This window comes from Ailuropoda melanoleuca, chromosome 9, assembly GCF_002007445.2.
Source record: "Ailuropoda melanoleuca isolate Jingjing chromosome 9, ASM200744v2, whole genome shotgun sequence".
In the NCBI taxonomy this organism is placed as follows: domain Eukaryota; kingdom Metazoa; phylum Chordata; class Mammalia; order Carnivora; family Ursidae; genus Ailuropoda; species Ailuropoda melanoleuca.
In genome coordinates this window covers 101,584,757-101,605,814 of record NC_048226.1, presented here as the reverse complement: position 1 = coordinate 101,605,814, position 21,058 = coordinate 101,584,757, and the positions used below count along the sequence as shown (strand labels likewise).

The following is a 21,058-nucleotide window of genomic DNA, read 5'->3' as shown; positions in this document are numbered from 1 at the left end:
AGCCTTCTTGCATATATTATCCTTTTTAATTACCAAAAATAATTCACAAGGTAGGCATTATACCCATTTTGCAGGCACCAAAACCAAGATTTTGGTCATTTGTGTAACTGGCATTGCAAACCAGGCCAGGATGAGTCCCCAAGGTCATGATCACTGTAATATACCCTGTTGTCTCCCAAAGGCAGGAAATGGTGCTATGATGTGGGCCTAGGATATTTGTCTTCTTACACGGCTTACGGCTCTATGGCAGAAGAGCTTGTGAGGTGTAATTAGAGTCCAATTTAACAAATGCTAATGACACGTTGCTAAGTGCTAAGGGAAACAAGGGGATAAGTGAGAGGTGTGAACTTAGCCTTCAGGAGCTCTTGATTTAATTGGGCAAGGTATGGGGTAGACATTCTTTGGTAAACAATCACGGCATGTTAGATATGAACGGGGCCATAGAACATCTTATAGGGACCTGAGTAACCATGGTAGTTTGAACCCATGACTCTACCCTGGTCCTCAGACAGCCCTGCTAAAATAACAGGGAAGGCACTGATTGGGCTCAAAACCACAATCATGAAGAGAATGTCAGGGACAAGACAACAAAACGTCAGGACAGTTGGCAAAGGTGGAAAAGCCAAGGACGGGCTAACTGAGTTAAGCCAGTAGAATCAGGTGAACTCAAGAGTCTGCCAGTGGGGAGAGGGAAGGACAAGCTGAACCATTCCATAGAACCCTAGCAGGCCTTTCCAACCAGGGCCCGGCAGAATGGCTCCCGTGAAGAAGGGTGGCGAGAAGAAGAAGGGCCGTTCTGCCATCAACGAGGTAGTGACCAGAGAATACACCATCAACATTCACAAGCGTATCCATGGAGTTGGGTTTCAAGAAGCCCGCCCCTCGGGCGCTCAAAGAGATCCGGAAATTTGCCATGAAGGAGATGGGAACTCCAGATGTGCGCATTGACACCAGGCTCAACAAAGCCATCTGGGCCAAAGGAATAAGGAATGTTCCATACCATATCCGTGTGCGGTTGTCCAGAAAACGTAACGAGGATGAAGAGTCACCAAACGAGCTCTACACACTGGTTACCTATGCACCTGTCACCACTTTTAAAAATCTACGGACAGTTAATGTGGACGAGAACTAATTGCTGATGGCCAAATAAAGGTATAAAACTGCAAAAAAAAAAAAAAAAAAAAAAAACCCTAGCAGNAAAAAAAAAAAAGACCCTAGCAGGACTCCAGAATCAGAGGCCCCAGTTATCTCTAAGGGAACAGTGAGAGTGTAGGTGAGGCTAAGAAAAAGGAAAGCTGTTTTAAGGTCTTTATAAACAGAAGACGGACTACTGTCTTCCCTCTTCTCACTCCTAAGCACCAGGCAACAATACCTATCCATCTCCAGCAGAAAGCTTGAAGTTTGCTTTCTGGGACTGTCACACTGGATGGGTTCTTGATTGGACACTAGAAAAAAATGAGGTTGAATGTCTCGCTGCAAACGGGAGGGTGGTTAGCTGAAGAGATTTATATTAATTATGTAAACTCAACCCTTCTTCCACACTTAAGTCTTAGACTCTGGAAGCCAGGCTCCTGCTCCCAAGCAGATTAGAGGCATTTTCCCCAGGTATGCCCACTGGCTGAAGGGGGGAGGCCCACAGGTGCTGGGGATTGAGGGTTCCCTGAGAACAAGGGCACTGTGTCTCCTTATCACCATATATCAGACCCCCTCCAGCCCAAGCACACTGAGTATCCAGTTAACTCTTCATAATCTACTCACAAAAAGTGAGCAGACTTCCATGGCTACTTAATCTTAGGAAGAACTTCAAATGTGAGAGACACCAAAACCAGCCAGAAAGAGTGAACCAAAACAAACTAAATGAACCAGAGATAGGGAGCAATGGATGGAAGTGAAAGCAGAAACAACACTAAGTTCATATCTCCAGCAAAATAATGTAAGGTATTACCTCATGTCAGTACTAGGATGTTATGAAAAAAAATCAGAACACGTAAAAAATCTCTTATGAATTAAAAATCAGAGAATAGATAATTATTTTATTCATAATCATATTTTGAAGATAAAATTATAGGAATTTTCCAGAAAGTAAAACAAAATAAGAAAGAGATAGAAAATAATAAAATATAGGAAAGTGAGTGACCAGCTCAGGAGGTCCAATGTCCAAATAATGGCACTTCTAGAAAAAAAGAGCATAAAATGGAGACGACAGAAGGTTATCTGAGAAACAATTCCGGAAAGCTGGCCAGGTGAATGGGTGCACATCACGGCAATATTTCAGACTCTCGGGAATAAAGAGAAAACCCTGAAGACTTTGGAGGAAGACAAAGGGTAGAAAGCAAATGATCAGCCATAATAATGGTGTCAGTCTTCTCAAAAGCAGCACTAGAAGCCAGAAGACAGATTTTCTGAATATTCTTAAGAAAAATGAATTTTACATTTGGCTGGGTCTACAAAAATGAATTTGTAGACCCAGCCAATGTACAAAGCATTTTGATGATGGAGTGAAGACTTTCTACAAGCTCTCAAATACTTTTCCCTTTGCATGTGTTCTCAGAAGCTCCTGGAGAATATGTTCCACATGAATAAAACACAGACGTGAAAGAGGAGTCATAGGAATCCAGCTAAGGGGGTGCTATGTGGAAAGCAGATGGAGAGTTCCCCAAGCTGATGGAGTAACGGAAGCTCAGGACAGCCACCCAGGGAGCAGTGGTTTCCATAGGGAATCAGAGGGATGGAAGGGACAAGAAGGAGAAGCTCCAAGAAAGCTCAGAAGCTGATGGATAACCCGACATGGCTCAAACATGTCAAGTGGAGCTCATTTCTGCCAGAATGTCTAGCCAAATTAGGATATGCATTTGGGTAAATTAAATTATTTGGCAATTATTAACTCCATGAAAAATAAAAATGCAGAAGAATAGGCATGACTCGGCTGCTGCACAATCACAGCGGTCTAAGCCTTAAATGGTAATTAGCCACACTGAGAGGATGGGGAAGGGCAGGTATGCGGGCAGGTACATGAGTCAAGACAGCTCTACCCTTACTGCCTAGTGTTAGAAGTCAATAGACTTTATCTGAACCTGGGAAGTCAGGAAGTGGCAGTGGAAGTCTGTGATTCAGAAATGGAGTTAAGTGCCGGGAGAAACAGATGTATGTGAGGGAAATGGTTTCTCTGGGGAAAATGGAAATGATGAAGACTTGAGCAAGGCCAATAACCCATTATCCTCTTCCTCAGTCAAGTCCTGAATCAATGAGGAGCATGACGAAGGAGCCAGGAGATACTACTTACAAGGGCTGATTGAAGGGGGTTATTTGGTGCAAGAGCTCAAATTATTCTGCTCACTTCCTTTCCATTGACCTATCCCATCAGTCTAGACTCACACAGTGTGTCAGAGGGTTAGTTCAAGTCTACATAGCAAGACCTCTCCAGTCACTCTGTCCCACTGGTCCCAGAGGAGAAGGGAGGGTGTAAGACCAAATCCTGCCTTTAAGACCTCTAATGGAGAGATTAAATCCATTTAACAGGATAGACCAATGGCTGTTGCCACCAGTCAGGTACCTCGTTTCATCTTTTGGCGTGGAATAAGGGCAGGAGTATTTGGGGGAGTGGTCTTTCTCCTGGAAACCAGAGAAGTGAAGAGCAGGTCCCCCTTATCAAGAGCTGGAGGCAGGCAGGGTTAGAGCAGACGGCTTATTTTCATTATAAGTTCTGTAAACGGTACGCAAGTGCAAAAAATAATATACTTTGATAAGAATAATTAAATGCTGAAGATGGGTTTGGAGAAAAGCATTTCAAAAATGGAGTACAATTTCAGTTGGTTTAAGGGATAAGCAGGAGTTCTTCAGACCAAGATGTAGGGAAAGGTATTCCTTTTCTCCGAAGACCCTGTGTCAGTGCTGTGAAAGTGCGTGGTTTACCAGCTGTGGCATCCCAGGAGGGCTAGTATGACTGGACTGTGTGTTTCTGGGATGGAGGGGGGAAGTTCGGTATGCGGCTGTGGGAGCTGGAAACACATCAAGAAGGACCATGTTTACAGGATAAGCTGAGGAACTTGGATTCTGCTCTCTCCATAATGTGTGTGTGGAAGCGTATGGATAAGGGGCATAATCAGATCTGGATTTTAGGAACTGTAATCTTCGATCATTCTGGGGTGTCAGAGGTCAATAGATGGAAGGCAGGAAGACAGGTGAGGAAGGTGGTAATCTTCCAGGTGAGAAAGGATAATTTATTCATAGTAGCAATAGCAGGCTTATCAATGATTCTAGTTGTCAACAGCATCCAATAACTTCGGAATGTGGTTGAACATCCTGAGTAGCACACACTGAGAGCAACTCGGTGCCAAGGAGAGAGTTTCTCCTTCTAGTGAATAACAGGGGGTAATTTTATACCTGGTCAATACAGTCATGGCAGTTCCAGATGCAAGAAGACCCTGGTGCACTGAGCCTGGAAGGTCGCTGTGGTGTGGCAGGACACCACCTGACCATTCTTATGGGTTTGTTCCTTGAGCCAGGCTTTTGGGGAAGATTTATTGTTGAAAAAAGTCCTGTGGAGAGAGTATGAAGGCTGGTTTTAAAATATCCAGAAAGGCTTTGAAGAGAGGGCAGCCCTGTAACTCAATTTTGGAAGATGAGTTTGGAAAAGCACTGGACAAAGGAGGGGTGGAGTGTGCCAAGACAGGAGTTGGAAAGTTAGTGTGACAAAGACAAGTAGCAAGGTCCTGAGACTACAGAACACAGGGACAGTGTGGAAATAAGCTGGATATAAAGAGGTCTGGGGCGAATTGAGAAAGTCCTTGGATGTCAGAATAAAGAGCTATGGGTTCATTCTTGGGTAATGAGGAGTCACTGAAAGATTTGAAGCAGGGAAGGGAGATGGCCAGATCTGGATTTTATAAATTATTGCCCAAGAAGTAGGGTGGAGTTAGAGGTGAGAGATACAGGACAGATGGGAACCATCTGGGAGACGTTCAGCCGTCCAGGTAAGTGATGATCCAGGCCTGAATTTGAGCAGCAGCCATGCTGTGTGAGATGGAGGTTGGCAGGAAAAATAGAGAGACAAATACCAGGCGGAAATAGGGCTCAATTAGGAAAAATCCTGGAATGTAAGTGGTGGATTATTGGGGTATTTGAGAGTGGGGAAACAGAGTGTGTCCCCTCCAAAAAAAAGAAAGAAAGAAAGAAATTACTTGCTCAAGGTCAAACCTAGAACTACTGCAAGCCCTAATTTAGGAGTCCTTGCCAGCTGATTCCTGAATCAAGAGAGTTTTTCATTTTTGCATTGCTAGGCAAAGAAGCAACTATCTGTTTCATTGTGTCCCGGCAGCACTGGAATGATTAGTGTTGGTTGGGACCTAGAAGCTTTATTTCATTACTGTTTGACATCTTCAAAGGACAGAAACTCCAGTCCAGACAACAGCCCAGGCTTATAAATTAGTCAATTTAGTTCCGTTCCAGCTGGAGAAGGTGGCTTTTCTCAGCCTCACATCCTCTCTAAAATTGGAGAAGTAAGAAGAAACACCCTCTCAGCCTGTAGGGAACCACTAGCCAGAAGAAGATGAACTATTTTCCAGGTTCTATATGTCCTGCCATGGTACTGTGCCTAGGCGAAACAATGAGCTCTGCACATTGTGTTATTCCTGGGACTTGAAAAAGGTATCAGTGACCACACATTCACTTCAAATAAACCAATTTATCTAGGAAGAAAACCCACAAAAAAATGAAGGGAACATGCACATATGTGTTACTAAATTAATGCATTACCAGGGTTTGTGTAATGAACTCATTGACTTGGAAGAGGAAGACAAAGGGAAGTATTTCTTGAGCACCCACTACGAGCCAGGCATAGGAGAATATGCCCACACAATACCTCATCTATATCTATACACAGGAAGTGGATATCAGTGTCCTCATTTTACCAAAGAGGAAATTGAGACACAGGAAGTTGGAGTGACTTGCTCAATTTCAAAACTACTGATCAGCCAAGTTGGGATTCACCTCAGACATGGGTTGGGGATAGAAATCTCAGAAAAGGAAATATCCTAAAGATGCAGAATGCAGTGAAGCAAAGTCCTAGTGAGAGAAGGATGGGACGGGGAAGACTTCCAGAATCACAAAGATGTTCCATATTGTCATCAGGGTTCAGGAGCAGCTGGGGGAGATGAAGCAGTTCTGCAAAGGACGGGGGGTTATAGAATCAGAGAATCTTCGTGATTAAAAGGGATTATGGGGGCCACCTAGTCCTTGCTCCCTAAAAATCTAAAACCATCGAAGCCAATATCCCTCCCTCCTTGTGTGCGGGCTCTTGCAGATTCTGAGCAGCAGCTGCAGCATTGAAATGGTGTTTATTCCCTTCCTTTGTGAGAGCTGCAAGTGAGGAGTGAGAGAGAGTGGGGGTGGTCTGAGAAATGACTCACTGAGAAAGGCAAGTTCATAAATGGGTTGGCATTAGGATACAAGATGCTTGAAGCCCTCCTACTTGTTCATGGTTAATGCTGGAGTGCACCGAGTCCTCGGCTTTATACACTTGGCTCTGACGGCGGCGTTTACGAGTTGTAAATCTACTGGGGAAGAGTGAGTTCAGAGCAACAGACGGTTGTAATACTTTCTCTAGTTAATGTGCTCGGAAATGGAGTATTCCTGCCATTTGGGCTCATTGCAATTTCTCCTTGAATATGTGGGAAGAATACCATCAGAAGGGCAGAATCCTGGACAGAGCTCCTGGTCGACCAGTGAGCGGCTCCGGGTGGGATCCTGTGTCAGCACTGCAGACAGAGGCCCTACGCCCAGACCTGCACATCCGCCCTGGCTGTGGAGCCTACAGGACTGAGTTGTTATTTCGGGCAACCTCCTATTACAGCAGACTTGTGTGGGGGTAGGAGCTTGGGTGTGTGGGTGCGGAAGGAGGAGCACAGTCTCTGCACTTTGTTTCTCTGCTCTGTAGGTCAAGGGGGGTTAGAGAAGATGATTGTCAAGCTCCATTCCTGTCCAAAATGCTATTCCCTATTAACATAACCGTTTGCCTTTGTCTTGGTAGAGAGCCTCATTTTCATAAAATAAAAGTGACGACCTCTTACATCTATAAAGCCAATCACAACTGCAAATACCCTTCACATCCTTTTCGTGGTCAGACCCTAACCATGGGCCATGAGTTGGGTAGGATAAGTACTGATTTAGAGATGAAGAGCCCAAGATTCACATTCATGTCCAAGACCCCTCAGAGAGCCACAGGCAGAACAAGAATTAGATTCCAGTCTTGAATGCTGTGCCGCCTCTCACGTCGTGATGACAGGACGGAAGTGGCCTGGTAGGGAGGCTGGTTTAAGACATCCCAGCCTTCTAAGCTTTCATGGCAGGGAGTTTTGCATTAATAATGGAAAGCTGCTTCCAGAGGTATCTTTCTAAAACACAAATTTCATCATGCCACTCCTCTTGTTTAAAGCCCTTTAAGGGCTCCCTGTGGCCCACAGGATAAATAAATAATCTTAGTAAGACGTTCAAAGCCCTTCAAAGTCTGACCCCAACCCACCTCTCCAGGTACAGTGTCTGACACCCCATCTCAAGAAGCTTAGTTTCCAGTCCCGGGAAATTAGTTATTGTCCCGCAGAAATCTCTTCTGTGGCTCTGGGCTTCTGCATACATTGTCTTTTCTACCTGGAATGCTCCCCCATCCCTCCACCGTGCTGGGTTGATGATGAGTGAATTCTGACTCATCACCAAACTCACCACCGAAGTTATATCCTGTCTGAGGTTCATGCCAATTTGACAGGCAGAGTTTAACTTTCTGCTCCTCACTTCCACACAGCTTTGGTCTTACCTCAATTATCACATTTATCACACTAGACTCTAATTATTTGGGCACATCACTTCCTTCCAAACTAAACTGTGAGCACCTCCAGGGCAGGGACTCCAGCTGATTCATCTCTGTTTACCCTGCCAGGACTGAGCTGTAAACGTTCACAGGGAATGTTTGTGAAATGAGAGCCTGGGACTAGGAAAACTAGTTTACAAAGATAAAATTATGACAGAGTACCCTGGTCTTCAGTGGAGTGTCTCTGGAAGGATTGGAGGGATCTGGAATCTGTGGGGCCAATAAGAGAAGGATCCAAGTGCCAGTAGGAACCATCAGCTACCAGCACCATCTAACCCATCCCAGTGTTCTGGCCCCTGGGGTGGGGCTGTTCTTTGTGGAACGGGGGCTATTGTCACTAGTGGAGAATCTAGCCGCCCAATCCTCTCTGGTGTTTCTATCACTAGAGGTGGGACTCACTGAGTGATCCATCCCACTGCCTTGTCTTGCCATAAACACAGTCGATGTGGATTGTAAGTTTAGATGCGACATTACAGCTAAGAGTCACCCAATAATTCAACAAACCTTTACCAAGCACTTGCTATGATCTGGACCCTGTGCTTGGTGCAGGGAACCCTGAGATAAGCAAACAAGCCACAGCCTGTCCCTTCACAAAGAACACCCCAAGGCAAGGACCACAGGTACTCATGACCCATATGAAAGAGGAAGGACATGGCGGACACTTCACACAGGGGTGGGTATGGTCTCCCTAGGAGGTCAGGAGAGCCTCCGTAGGGGGGGATGTTTATGCCCAGGAGGCTCTTGGGTATTGAGATGCTGGGCTCATAACTTACAGCTCTAACCTACAGCTCTAATCAGACAGTGAGACAGTGAAAGTAGCTTTCCCTGATGCTGAGGGGCTGCTACAGAGAAAACCTGGCTGGAGGTGGGGTAAGAAGGAAGGTGCTAAGTTTCCATGATCTCATGACACCAGCCCCCACTGCCTCTGGGAACCAGTTCTAATTCCCATCACTTGAGGGTGTCACGCCTTAACGCCTCCATCATGACTAGACTCTGCCGCTAATGGGTGTGTAATTTGAGGGATAATGCAAAATCTGTTAACAATTAGGGCTCTGGGTGTGCTACCAGCTGAATGGGTGGGTTGCGACTGGGTGCCATGCTGCCCTGCTGACGTGTGACACTTCTGCCCTCAAAGGCATCTGCAGGGTTGGATAGATAGCCCCATTGCACATGTCTGGGGTTGAACTCCTCCTAAGGTCTTTCGTGTGCAATTGTTCCAGATCTGATCCTCACAAAATCCTGTTAGGGGGGTGGACTATGCATTATTACATCTGTTTACTGGGTGATGCACGGGAGAAGTAAGTTGGCCGCAATGAGAGGGTCCGGACAAGGTTTATTTTCTCCCAGCTGACATTCAGGTTGCTGTTCTCTGTATCAGTATGTGGCAATGCCTGACCTTCTCCCAACGGGACACTTAACGGGGCTTCACGGAATTGCTTGTTTAATGACTGTTGGATGTCGGACCATGTGTTGAGGACAGGGACTCTGTTTCACGTTTATTTCTGAACACCTAGCACACAGCTCGGAGCACACAGGGCCTCTGTGAGCATCTGCCGGTGATGAATTCCAAGGAGTGGGAGACCCAGGCTGGGCCCCAGAGCCCTGACCAGCGTGCGGCTAGGAAAGCAGCTTCCTGTGCCTCATCCCTCCATCCATAACGTGGGATGTGGGAGCAGAAGACCCCAAGAAGTGCCTGCCATGTTAGCAAGTTCAGATGCCTGCTCCCCCTCTTCTTTCTGGGTAACCTTGGGCAGATTATTTTATACCCCGGAGCCTCATCTGAACACAGAGAACAGAAACACTCCATTGGGTGATGGTAATAATCACATAAAACAACACATGTGGATTGCTTAGCACAGCGTGGGACACTCCTTGTTTGCCAGACTGTAGCCACGTTCAGCCCACAGCAGCCATGCCAGGAAGGCACGCTACCCCTGTTACGGACAAGGCCCGCCAGGTCACGATTGCTCCTTTCAGCTCTCTGCCCCCACTCACGCCGGCGCCGAGGGCCGTGGGGACGGACGGGCTTCCTCCAGGATATGAGCGGCATCCACAAACAACCTTATCGCTCTCCCTTTCGGCTTCCCCAGTGGAGCAACTGAACCACAGAGATTGGGAGGAAAGGAACAGGGATGAAGGCGAGAGGACAGGCAGGGAGATGCGGCCGCGTCAGTTTTGGGAGAGAGGACTATTCAAGTGGAATGCGGCGCTAATTCAAATCCCGGAATGACTGACATATTTTCCGCGGTGTTTTATTAATCAGCCTCGGATGAGCACAATTTGCAAATTTCACGTGGCAGCTATTAAACATTTTCTCCTACGTAAGTAAATGAAAGGGATTTACTAATTCCAGCAGACACTTCACGAATTGGTAATGGGAGCGAATGCCCAGACCCAGGCGGACACGTCGAAGCTGCTCGAGAGGCAGCCGGCACCCAGGCCCCAGCTAAATTGATTTAATCCCTCGTGCACGTTTTTAGCCCCGGCGGACTTGATAAACACTGACATGGTGGCAGAGGGCAGTGAGGGCTGGGAGAAGCATCCAGCGAGTGCCAGGGCTCCTGTGTGCCCCCGGGAGGATGGTCCTGGAGGGAGGAACCAGGGCAGAAACACCACCGGGTGGCTGATTGGCCACTGACAGCAAGTGAGGCCCCGGGTGCCGATGGTTGTCTCCGTCCGACGAGGGAGGACCTGGAGGCCGAAGAGCTAAAAGGCCTTTCTGAGTCTCAGGCCGGAGGCAGAGCAGGAAAGAGGCCTCCTGACCGTATGGGGAGGGCACGAGGCCGGCACTGCTGCCACACCCCTGCTCGCAGACCCCGGGAAGCCGACACAGCGGGGGTAGGGAGAGAGGCTCACGGGTGTCCAGCTGCACGGCTGCCTGGCTGGTCACACCCCCACCCCCGGGACCCTCTCTGGGCCGTAAGACGGGCGCCTCGGAGTCGGACCCACCCACGCAGAAAGCCCCCAAGCGGTGTGCGTATGTCTCCCCAGAGGGATATTTTGTGGGAGGGCATTCGGGGAGGGGGCCTCGGAGACCGCACTGTGGCAGCCCTGCCCTCCTGGGAGGCCCTGCTGAGGCTCTGGAAGCCGCGCTGGGGGGTGTGCTGGGGGGCAGCCCCGCTCTCTGCTGCTTCTGTGACGTTGAATTCAATCAATTTCAATTCCACTCTGAGACTTCATGATACCCATTTATCATCTGCTCTGTGCCAGGCTCCCAGCACGCAGTGGGGACCTGCAGACTCTGTCCCCTGAATCGTGGGGGCATGTGCCCTGTGGGTCACACAAAAACGGGGCCTCCCTTTCTCCCAGTGAGGTTCTGTCCGGCGCCAGCTCTCATGATTCACGTCATAATTTCTTCTCAGTCTAAACAGAATGTGGAAAAGGCCCTTCCTGTCCTCTTGCTTCCTGAACAACTCCTACACGGCCTTCAGTGCCTCGTCCGAGTGTCACGTCCACTGCAGACCTTGTGCCTGTCTCCTCCGCTGTCGTCCGGGAAGTGAATCATCTTCTCATCTGGCTCATGCTTAGTATAAGTTACAGGTGTACAGTGGAGCATACCCCGTATTTCCACGTGCCGGTGAGCCCTTGGGGGGAGCAAGGACACGGCTTCCCCGTGGTCACCAAGTCCCAGGCCTATAGGACGTCTTGGCCCCGGGGAGTGTTTGTGGAATGAATATTTGTGTCTATGGAGGTCTGACGGAAGAAGGGGTAAGGAAAGCAATCGATACGCAGCAGCCCCCGCTCCTTTACTGGCTCTCGGCCACAGGGCTATGAATCCTCACCACGAAGGCCCCTCTGGCCCGTTACTACGCGCCAGGCTTTCAACAAGAAATTACAAGGCATGCCAGAAAAGACACATCGGAACAAAGCAATAATCCGCACCAGGCTCAGATGGGACGCAGCTGTTAGAATGATCAGGCAGGGTATTTAAAATAACTATAATTAATACGGGAAAAGTAGACAACCTTAAGAACGACGGGTACTGTGAGGGAGAGACAGAACCTCTGAGGGGGAATCAAAAGGAAGTGCTGGAAATCCAAACCGCAGAGCAGAGATGGAGGACGCCGTCCACGGGCTCCTCTGCAGCCGGACATGGCCGAGCAAAGAATCACTGAGCTTGAGGACGGGTCACTAGAAACCTTCCAAACGGAAATCTAAGAGAAAAATAATGAAAACATAACAACGTGGAAGCGAAACCCCCAAGAACGGGGGGACGGTATCATGGGGTGTAGTGGGGATTGTAGGGACGGAAGAGAGAGTGCAGCAGAAGAATGATTCTAAGTCACGATGTCTGGGAACGTTTCCGAATCAATGGCGGATGCAGGAAGCTCGGAGAACAGCAGGCGGGACGAGCACCCACCTGCCACGGGGAGGGTCTGTGCGGACCGAAGCCCACGGTGGTGCCCGCTCTCCCCGGCCTGCACAGCACCTCACGGCCGCGACTCGCAGGCTGCTGGACGTGTCCCCTGAACCGCTGAGCGCAGGCCCCGCGGTCGTGCGTCTGGTGACTGGGCACGCTGCTGGCGACACCACCCACTGGAGGAGCGCCCCCTGAGCACGAGCCACGGCAGGGATGCCTGGTGGCGGCAACAGAAACTGTGGGTTGAGAGCTTGGTCGGCATGGGTTGGCCGACACACACCAGACGAGTTTACTGGGCAGATTTTTGGCACCTGAAGAACCCCCAGGAAGGCCAAGGAATAGACAGGGATGAAGGGGGCTGTGCAGCCAGGAATAGGCCACCCAAATCATCCCTCCCATGCAGAAGGGTGCTATTGTCACAGGCATGTCAGCCACACACTCGGCCATCAGCTCCCCCTGGAGCTCACATGGTGTGGCTGCCGGGGAAGAGGTCTCTCCCCCTCCAGGGGCACCGGGGGCATCTGAGGCTACCTGCTCCCGTGGCACCATCCAGGTGAGCCGGGAAGGGCGACGTGGGGTTTCAGTAGCTTTGTGGTTGGAGAGCAGTGTGTGCACGCTGGGCAGCTCACAGTGGCGTGATGTGCAGAACCCACAGAAAGAGAGGGAACAGATCCACTCATGATTCACCCCCACACGAACGGGCAGCCACTCCGGACCTAGCAAAACCGATAACCCACTGCAAAGAAGTGACAAAAAGTTCTCACAGAGTTCACGTCCAAGGGTCACTCCACTCCCTTGCCAACACGGCTTCGATTTTAGCGGCCCGCCGCGCATCGGACACATGGGCTATGGACTGAATGTCCTTGTCGCCCCCAGAGTCACATGCAGATATTCTAACCCCAATGGGACGGTGCTCAGAGGTGGGGCCTATGGGGGGTGATGAGGTCTTGAGGGCAGACCTTCACGACATTCAGTGTCCTTGTGAGAGAGGCCCCAGAGAGCTCCCTCGTCCCTTCCTCCACGTGAGGACGCAACTCGAGACGCCGACGTCTACGAATCAGAGCGAGGGCGCTCTCTCGACAGCGAACGTGCCGTCATCTCAATCTTGGACGCGCAGCCTCCAGGGCGTGAGGAGCAGCGGCCAACAGTCTAAGACCACACTTAACCTTCCTTTGACCTTCACAGCCTCCCCGGGACCAGACGCGCCCCCGCCCCCCTGGTACAGATGAGGATGCTGAGGTCCAGAGGGATCGAAGTGGCTTGGCCAAGGCCGCCCACGGTTTGCAACCATGTCTTTGTTCTGTGTTTACTTTCCCTCGCCCTTAAGACACCAACTTTCTGGAGCCATCGGGCTGGGCAGGGCGCACGTGGCCGCAAGCCCGGGTCTCTGCTCCTCCGAGACGTGCTTCCTTGTCGTATGAAACTTTGTTGGCTGGAGCAGTTTGCACTGAAAGAGCTCCTTCTGCCAACCACATGCAGATTCGTGCATTATTTACCAGTAAAATCACAAAGGTGATGTATACAGCCGCCCTGCGCAGCCCCACCGGCGCCGAGAGCACTGCCGAACCCACGTGGGCTGCACGGCCGGTCAAGTCTCCACCGCGGGCTCCACCGCCGCACTGACTCATAACCCGTTTGGCCAAAATTGAGTGTAACTGGTGGGAGAACAGACTCAGTTCATCACCAGCCAGTCTAGTTAAAATGAACAGACGAAGGGTTTTTGTTATTTACGTATTAAATCCACACGCTTCCTCTGCCCTTCAAAGCCTTCTCCCTCCCGGTCTGTCCCCACATTTCGCTCCCTCTCGGCTGTCAACTCCTCTGCGTGCCTGGGGAGGATAATCTGATTTGCTCACTGCTCTAGCACGCGCTCGCTCACGCCTACGTCTGTCTTTGCCCTCGCTGTTTCTTCTGCCATCCTGCGTCCCTTCCAACTCCTCGCTGGCAGCACCCTTGACCTCGTTCCTCTGGGTGTCTGCTCTCCACTTGGCCACAGCGCCCACTGAGGAAGCCGGGGGGCCGTGCAGGAGGCTGGCCTCAGTCAGCAGAGCGCCGAGGTCACCGTGGGGGGGTTGACGAGTCGGGGGGAGTGCCGAGCCCCTGTGGATGGGGGACAGCAGAGGGCTGGAAGGACGGCCTTGAGGGAAGCTTGCACTGTACCATTTATGGAAAGAGGGGGCCTGTTTTGCATGAGATGAGTTAAATATCAGCTGAGCTAGGAAGCCCAAGGTCATCCTACTGAGGGTACACGGAGGCCGGTGCAAGCGTCCTTGAGAGAGGCCAGGGGCAGGGGTGGGCGGGGAGGGGCCGTGTGTGCCCCGAACCCCAGAGCCTAGCAGAGGTGAGAGGTCCGCACAGGACTTAGAGAAGGGGGAGAGGACCCCCGCATGCAGCCACCTGACGAGTAGGACGGGAGCAGAAGGCGACCTTCCTCGCACGGCCTGCTCTTCGAGTCACCAAAGCCACTTTTCTCATTTCCAAAATGGAAATCATAACGTCTGCCTTGCCTTCCGGCAGAGCTATTACGGCCGTTCTCCCTGATAAAGGGCGGGGGGTGCGTCTGCAAAGTTCTGAGGAGGTTGGGAGGCATATTCACAACAGACGTTTCCATATGCTTCCCTTGAAGACCCAATTCCCCTTACAACCTTCACGGCTTCAATCAATTTACAGGAGCACACTCTGCACCCGATTTCAGGAGGGGCCTGGCTCCTGGTCCCTGTCACCCCTGCCGCTGCTGCGGGTTGGCCTGGCCCCTGGCCCCCCGCAGACCCTCCCTCCAGGCTGCTTTGTCATCGCGCCTCATGCCCTCTCGGATCGCTCCTTCCCTTGTCCTCCAGGATCCTTCTCCCTGTTCCGCTCCCACTGGAGCTTCACTCCCCTGCCTGCCTCTCGGGCTGCCTGCCCTGCTTCCCCGGGGGTGTCATTCATTCCCGCCTGCCACCTACCACCTGTGTGTCCAGGGAGTCAGTCCCAACCTTGTTTGGTGCTCCCACTGCCTCTCAAACACATGAGGCCGTGAAGGTGTCGCTCAGAGTAACTAAAATAGCGTTCCTCCTATTTCCTCCCCGACGAACTCTGCCTCAGATCTCTGTGACAACGGCACCAGTCGGTTTCCAGCAGCCCAACTCCAGGCTTGAAATCAGCTCTGCCTCCTGCTCCTGGGAAACTCACCAAGGACACAGGAGCCCCCGCACCCCCGAGCAGCAGGGATTTGGGTGCGGTTCTGCACCTGCTGCTGGGCCAGGCTCTGGGGACAGGGAGCTGGAGACACAGTCCTGGTACTAGCGGGCGTGCTGGGGTGCCGGTCGCAGAGGTGTCAGTGCCCCACTGCAGCTGGCTGACTCCGCCCGAGCCCACTGCCTCCGCGTGCTGGACAGATTGTCACAACTCCTAACGTGTCCCCTCAGGACAAGCGTCAGGAAGCCCTGTGCTAAGGGAGCTGATTTCATTTGAAAGACAGAGATGTGAACACAAAACTCTAAACTCCGTCTGCCTTTCCTCGGGGCTCCAGCACCTCACGCCCAAGGTCCTCTGGAGCGCGGCTGTCCTGTGCGCCTGCACTGTCCCGTGGCCCACAGGGACCCAGGCTGGAAACAAGAGCAGGAGAGACCCCCAGGAAGTCAGATCGCTGGCTCTGCCCTCAGGCTCCATGGGCTTGGAGACTCTGCTCCCCACTCAGGTCGGCACCTGCTCTCGGCCTTTCCAGGCTCCTCCCATCTGACCCCCACAAGCACCCCGGCTCCCCGAAGTGGCACTCACGGCTCGCACGTGAGCCCCACGTGGTCCTGCTGCACCCCTGCTTGTGGCACTCCACGATGTGGCGCCTGCCCTGCTCCCAGCCCCCAGAGCATGGGAGTCCTTCAACAGCTGCCCGCGGCCTCCCATGACCCCCAGAATTCCGAGGCTGGGCATGTTTTACGCACCCCGTCTTGTCACTGTGTTTGAGGTGTTGCTGGGGGCTGCTGGTGGAGGTGACAGGCAGGTGATGGCGGTGGTGACGGGGGCGATGAAGAGGCAGCAGCTGCTGTGTCTGCAGTTCTAGGCCTTGCCCGCCCTTCTGGAAAGCCCATATGTTAGCGTCTGGGAGCCCTCCGGAAGGAGCACGAGCACATCGGGGGATTAATGGCCACAAATAAGTTAAACTCTCCTCCTCAGACAACATCTAATCGTCTCATTAAGGAAGGACTGGGATGGAGAGTTGACTAATCGGGAGCAGATTTTCCATCATCTCCTGCCTCCCCTACACGCACACGCACACGACACGCACACACATGAACACACATGAACACACATGTACGTGCACACGCACACATTCCACCTTCCGCCCCCTCCACCCACAGCAAAGGATAACGACTTGGAAATCACCGAGCACTTAAGGCCACATTCTGGGAATTACGGGAAATGAGACAGAGGCCCAGCTGGGGGCTGAACAGGGGAGACGACTCCAGTCGCTGCTCCCCACGTCTGAGGCCACGGCAGCCTCTCTGCTCTGTGAGGCTGGAGAGGACTAACGGGGGGTGGGGCCCGGGCACGCCGCGTGGCTGTGTGACCTGCAATCCCGGGCTTTGAGAAAGACACACACGTGCTGTGAACCGTCCCTCGTCCCCTGTGCTTCTTACGGCCCTGATCCACTTTGATGGTCGTCCTCAGACAAGGGGAAGTTTAAAGGCAGACGAACAGGGACAATGTCATGTGAACGTGAACACAGCCGTCCACGAGCCAGCAGAGAGGCTGGAAACAGACTCCCTCACGGCCGCAGGAGCCACCCGTGGCCTCCAGGACCTCAGACGTCTGTGCCAGCCGCCCTGGACACTCACACTCCTGGGTGTGGGGAGGCAGTGGGACCCTGCCAGGCACTCAGGGTTGCATGACCTGCAGGGGAGTGCATCAACCACCCAGCGGACAGCGTGTGCCCCGTGGGGAAGGAGGGCCGGGGTGCGACCGTCCCTCTCCCATCCCTCGGGGGACAGTTCTGAGCCCCATCGCACAGGTCTCTCCCAGGGTCCTGGCTGGGTCGAGCCTCCGTGGCCTCCAGCGGGGACCAGCTCAGTTGTGCGCCGTTGTAGGGCTTATCCGTTTCCCTGTCCTTCCCCAGTGTCCCCTTCTTGTCCCCCAGAATGATATCTCCTAGAACCCTCTGCTTCCACACCACGGTCTTGGGCCCTGTTTTCCTGGGGGTACTGGCTGGGACATGCAGACGTTCCCGGAAAGCAGCAGCCCCACCCCGGGATTTTGCGTGGCGGCACGGTTCTTAGGAACTATGGGCTGAACAGGGACTGGGGGTTTGCAGTCCTGGAGCTTTGCAGCTGCCGCCAGGCTCAGTCCGTGCCGGGGATGCAGAAGGAAATCCCTGCGGTTCTGCCCAACGCCGGGCAGCGCCGTCTGGCTGCAGACCGGGAAGCAGGAGGCCAGAGGAGGGTGCTTTCCTCCATTTGGGGTAACTCGGATGTGGGGGAACAAGGTTTGGCACATTAAGTTCTGTAGACAAATTTCAAATATTCTTTTATTTCGGGAAGTGTGATATTTTGACTCTTATGTTTGCCAGATTTGAAGATACGCTGTTGATTTAATAACAGCTTGTCGAGGGCAAGGAGGAGCGTCCGGTTTAATTCCCACGTGAAATGTTTTACCGATGAGAGCCTCTTCAGACCTGGCAGTGTGTTCTGAACGACAGCATGGGGCGATGGTGTTTCTCAGAGCCCCTTGGGATCCCCGGCCAGTGGCAGTGAGGCCGGCATGAGGTGGTCGGCTGCTTCCATGCACACGTGACACTGGGGGCACATTTCGACATCCGGGGCGAACTGATAGGCACACACACCTCGGAGATAGTGCGGGCGGGGCTCCGGAGGCCGCGGTAAAGCGGACGCCACAGTCAGGCGAGTCCAATGCACGTCTGGTTTCCCAGCAGCGATCAAAGTCATGCTTACACCACGCTCTAGCTTGCAGCAGCTTCTGTCTAAAACACGGTGTACATGCTTGAATTAAGAGGACATTTTATTGCTAAAAATACTAACCACATGGACTGACTCTTCCTTTCACAAACAGTATCTCTGGAGCGTGTGATGCTGTTTGACGGTGTTTCATGCACAGAACTTCCTCCAAAACTGGCGTCTATCCTCTCAAATCCTGCTGCCGCCTTACCAACTAGGGCCATGGAATAGTCTAGATCCTCTGTTGTCATTTCCCGTCTTCACAGCATCCTCACCAGGAGCAGCTTCCATCATCCGTAAGTTCAAGCACGAGATCGCGGCAGTGCGGGCCGCGTCCAGGCTCTACTCGGGATTCTGGTTCTCCTGCTGTTGGCACCACATCTGCGGGGACGTCCTCTGCTGACGTCCAGGACCTTCAGTCTGTAGGAAACACGCTGTCTGGGAAGCTCCATGAAGGGAGGTGAGCCTCTACGTGGAAGCTGACTCAGGTTTCTCCCCAATTTCATATTCGGTTACACTCAGGTCCTCCTTCTCTTCCGTCACACGAGGGCCAATGGCAGCCCCTGGGGGCAGAGGCAGAGGGAGGGCTTGGGACCCTCCGCACTGATTACCTATCACTGCAGAATGGATGTTGACACACGGAGTGGCTTAGCACCCCTCGGGTTTGTGACCTCGGCGTTCCCCTGCATCAGGGATCCAGGGAGCGTGTGGGCTGCTCTGCTCATGGCCTCACCAGGCCAGACCCTGTGTCCTCTGGAGCTCGGCCCCTCTTTCAAGTTCATTTGCATTGTTGGCAGAATCCAGCTCCTTGTGGTTTGGGGTCCCTGCGGCCCCTCAGGTGCCCGTTGACCCAGGTGTGTCTGTTTCCCTCCGGGCTGGCAGGAGAGGCTTCCTCTCTGGGCCGCAGTCCGGTCTTAGGTAGCATGGGAGTGATTTCCTCACCATTCGCCATATAACACAACCAAACCCCCTCCTATGTAAACCCCCAGTCGTACACAAGGGGAGAGGATTATACAGGATGCGAACATGGGTGGGAAATCTGGGAATTCTGCCGTCCATGCGTCCTTCCCCTCCTGCTAGGGTCTCCAGGGTGGGACACAGCCTGGGAGGGTCTGCAGTGGACTTTCTGCTTATTTGCATGCTCAGGCGGCCCGGGCACAGAGTGGCCTGCAGACGACAAAGGTTCCAGCCTATTCGACTTTCCCTAAAGATATGTGCCGCCCAGCTGCAGCCCTGCATTATGGGTCAATCACTGGCCGGCGTCCTCTGAAGGCAGGGCATGGGGGACAGAGAGGGGATGACTTCTATAATCAAAGATCTCAACCATGAGTCATGCGCCTTGGTATGCCTTCCTCCCCGCACTTTGCAACAGCCTCTCCATCAGGACCGTGAGAGCTGTGGCCACAAAGTCACAGACAGAGGGCCCCACCCCTGTGTGTCTCCCTGTCGACTGCAGGCAGGGACAGCAAAGGAACAAGAGAAAAATCCACTGCTCCGTACAGCCTCTGTGAAGGATAGTTTGCCCACCTCTTACAAAATTAAACACAGTCTTACCGTATCATCCAGGAATCATCCCCATACGTATTTACCCAACTAATTTGAAAAATGTGTATCCACATAAAAGCCTGCATGCAGATGCGTGTAGTATCTTTATTTGTAATCGCCAAAAATAGGCAGGAACTAGGATGTGCTTTAGCAGGTGAACAGATAAGCAAACTGGTACATCCACACCGCGAGCCACTCGTTGGTGGTAAAAAGAGCGAGCTGTCTCGCCACAACAGACACGCTGCATCCCGACCACACACGGCAAGTGAAAGGCTCTGTGCTGTTCAGCTCCATTTATAGGACATTCTGGAAAGGACAAAACTGTGGAGATGGTAAACAGGTCAGTGGCTGCAGGGGCTCTGGGAGAGGGGTAGGGGGGTAGCGGGCGAGCACAGGTGGCGAGCTATTCCACATGAGGCTGTGATGTGCTTACCACGTGTGTGTCTAAATTTGGAGAACTTCACAGACCCGAGAGCGAGCCGTAATGTCCACAAATTTTAAGAATATTTAGAAGTTCAGGGGATCTCAGGGTGCAATGAAAAATACATCAAAACAACCCAACTATGACAAATATATGAAATCCAAAACAACCCAACTATATGACAAATATATGAAATCCCCTGACTGAGGGGGTGGAAGAGATGTCAGCTGAGTAACTTGGAAGGGAGCGAGTCTCCGGCCAAAGGCAAGGGCACACCGGTTACTCTGCTCCAGCAGGGAACGCGGTCTCCAGGGGGCCTGAGTCAACCAGCCAACGCCGCTGTGCCGGTGTCGGGTCGGGGTCGGGCCGGGCCCCTCCGTGAGCTGACGCGAGTGGCGGGAACCAGGGCTCTCCCTGTGAGCGGAGCGGACGGGTGAGCAGGAGAGGCTGGAGCGAGCCGCGCGGGGCCGGCGACGGCACAAAGTGGGAATGTCAGGTGAGCTCGAGTCCAGCTTGTGCAGACACGGGCGGCTGCACACAGAAACGTTCCCAGGTCTGTGCGCACACGCGGTCGGCATGCACACGCACGTGTCCTTGCTCTGTCGGCGGGGAGCCGAGGAGCAGTGATAGCCCCGTAGCGACAGGCACACCCGGCACCCAGACCTCGGTCGCCAGCATCCTGCAACCGGGAGAAGTGGGGCGCCTTGGAGCGACGGCCGAGTCCAGGACCCGGACCAGACCCACATGAGCAAAGTGAGCGTGGGGCATCCCGCGTGCCAGAGAGTGAGAGACGTTCAGACAAAAACATACCTATGGGGCAAAAGCCAACTGGAGGGGCGCCTAGCGGCCAAAGCGCGGACAACTCCAGCAGCGGAATAAGTCAGGTAGTACTGGATTATAACGCAAAGTGCAAAATTAACATCCACGGGGCCGTACAGACA

At 52.4% G+C, this 21,058-nt stretch overlaps 1 protein-coding gene across 1 annotated transcript; it reads left to right on the top strand.

The window, feature by feature from the left end:
• The first annotated feature begins 736 nt into the window (after positions 1–736).
• On the top strand, positions 737–1,161 carry LOC100469855 (60S ribosomal protein L31-like). The gene is given in 2 exon segments (XM_034668916.1): positions 737–861; positions 863–1,161. Coding segments are annotated over 2 exon segments (378 nt in total). The 5' UTR covers positions 737–753; the 3' UTR covers positions 1,133–1,161.
• Positions 1,162–21,058: the final 19,897 nt, after the last annotated feature.